This window comes from Stegastes partitus, unplaced genomic scaffold (genome assembly GCF_000690725.1).
Source record: "Stegastes partitus isolate 25-593 unplaced genomic scaffold, Stegastes_partitus-1.0.2 Scaffold698, whole genome shotgun sequence".
NCBI lineage: Eukaryota > Metazoa > Chordata > Actinopteri > Pomacentridae > Stegastes > Stegastes partitus.
The window spans coordinates 161,711-162,767 of record NW_007578429.1 but is presented as its reverse complement, the minus strand read 5'-3'; the positions used below and the strand labels follow the sequence as shown (position 1 = coordinate 162,767).

At 41.5% G+C, this 1,057-nt stretch overlaps 1 protein-coding gene across 2 annotated transcripts in view; it reads left to right on the top strand.

Annotated features, from left to right (window-relative positions):
* The window catches only part of LOC103363883 (RNA-binding protein with multiple splicing-like), a 51,047-nt gene that overhangs the window by 40,688 nt on the left and 9,302 nt on the right, over positions 1-1,057 (top strand). The window contains exon 6 of one of the 2 annotated variants that reach the window (XM_008290831.1): positions 9-78. In XM_008290831.1, the coding sequence (XP_008289053.1) occupies positions 9-78 (70 nt within the window). The remainder of the gene's footprint in view (positions 1-8; positions 79-1,057) is intronic. The other variant, XM_008290832.1, reaches the window with a different exon arrangement.

Sequence of the window (1,057 nt, the reverse complement as noted above, 5' to 3'; positions counted from 1 at the left end):
TTTTTTAGATCCGCTGGCTCCCACCTGCAGACGGAACTCCTCAGGGATGGAAGTCCAGGCAGTTCTGCTGAAGTACGTGTGAGTAGCAGAGCTGCCGTAAACGTTACGACGCTCTGTTTGAAACATATCATATATTATATCCACCCGCTAAGCTAACCTGCTAATTAGTCTGCTGGTCAGCTTCAACCCGGCGCTGGACGAGGCAGCGGGTCAATGAAGCACACGATGGTTCAGATGAAAGGTGGATCTAAAGGGGAGTCCGTTATCTGTTCCCGGCTCAGGTCACCGGCTGCTGACGCTCGACTCCCTCCATTGATGTCGCCGTTGATCTCGGGCATCAAAAGCGTCGAGTCAAACGGAATACGCGATGAGCGCCGACGTTTTAATAAAGCTCGGCAAACACGACCCACATGCTAATCGCTTCGACAGGTAGCGCTAACGCAGGGAAAGTCAATCAGCTCGTTTCACTTGAATCTGAATTTATTATTTCGACAAGCCGTGAGGGAACCGATGCTGAGCTACTTCTGATGTGGTGGGAAAGGTGTTAGCAAAGTTCTGGTCCACTAAACCCAATATTTCATCTGCTTTAACCTGAAAACCTGCTCAAATTAGACAATTTTTATGAGCCAGAGAGGTCTGGGTGCTGAAGGATGGTCAATTTTCCCCCCAAAAATACCAAAAACAAACAAAAAAACAACAAGAAAACAACAAGAAAACAACAAGAAAACAGGCCCTTTTTTACTGTTTTGGTTTAAAATGGAGAAAATTAAAAATCGTAAAAACATTTGGAAGACATGTAATTACCACGTGGTTGCTTAAAACTTAAAACGTTTCTGTTTTGGGTTTAAAATTAAATGAAATGGTCGTTTTGTTGTCAGTTGCAAATTTAAAAAATTTGGGTCCATTTTTCCGGTTTTGGTTTAAAATGGAAAATTATTTTAAAAATCGGAACGCTACAAAACCCAAAAAGAAAATGTGTTTTCCAGTTTCTTACATTTTATTTCATATTTAAATGGACATCCGTAAAACTGATTCTTTTGTTTGTTTGTTTTTCCGT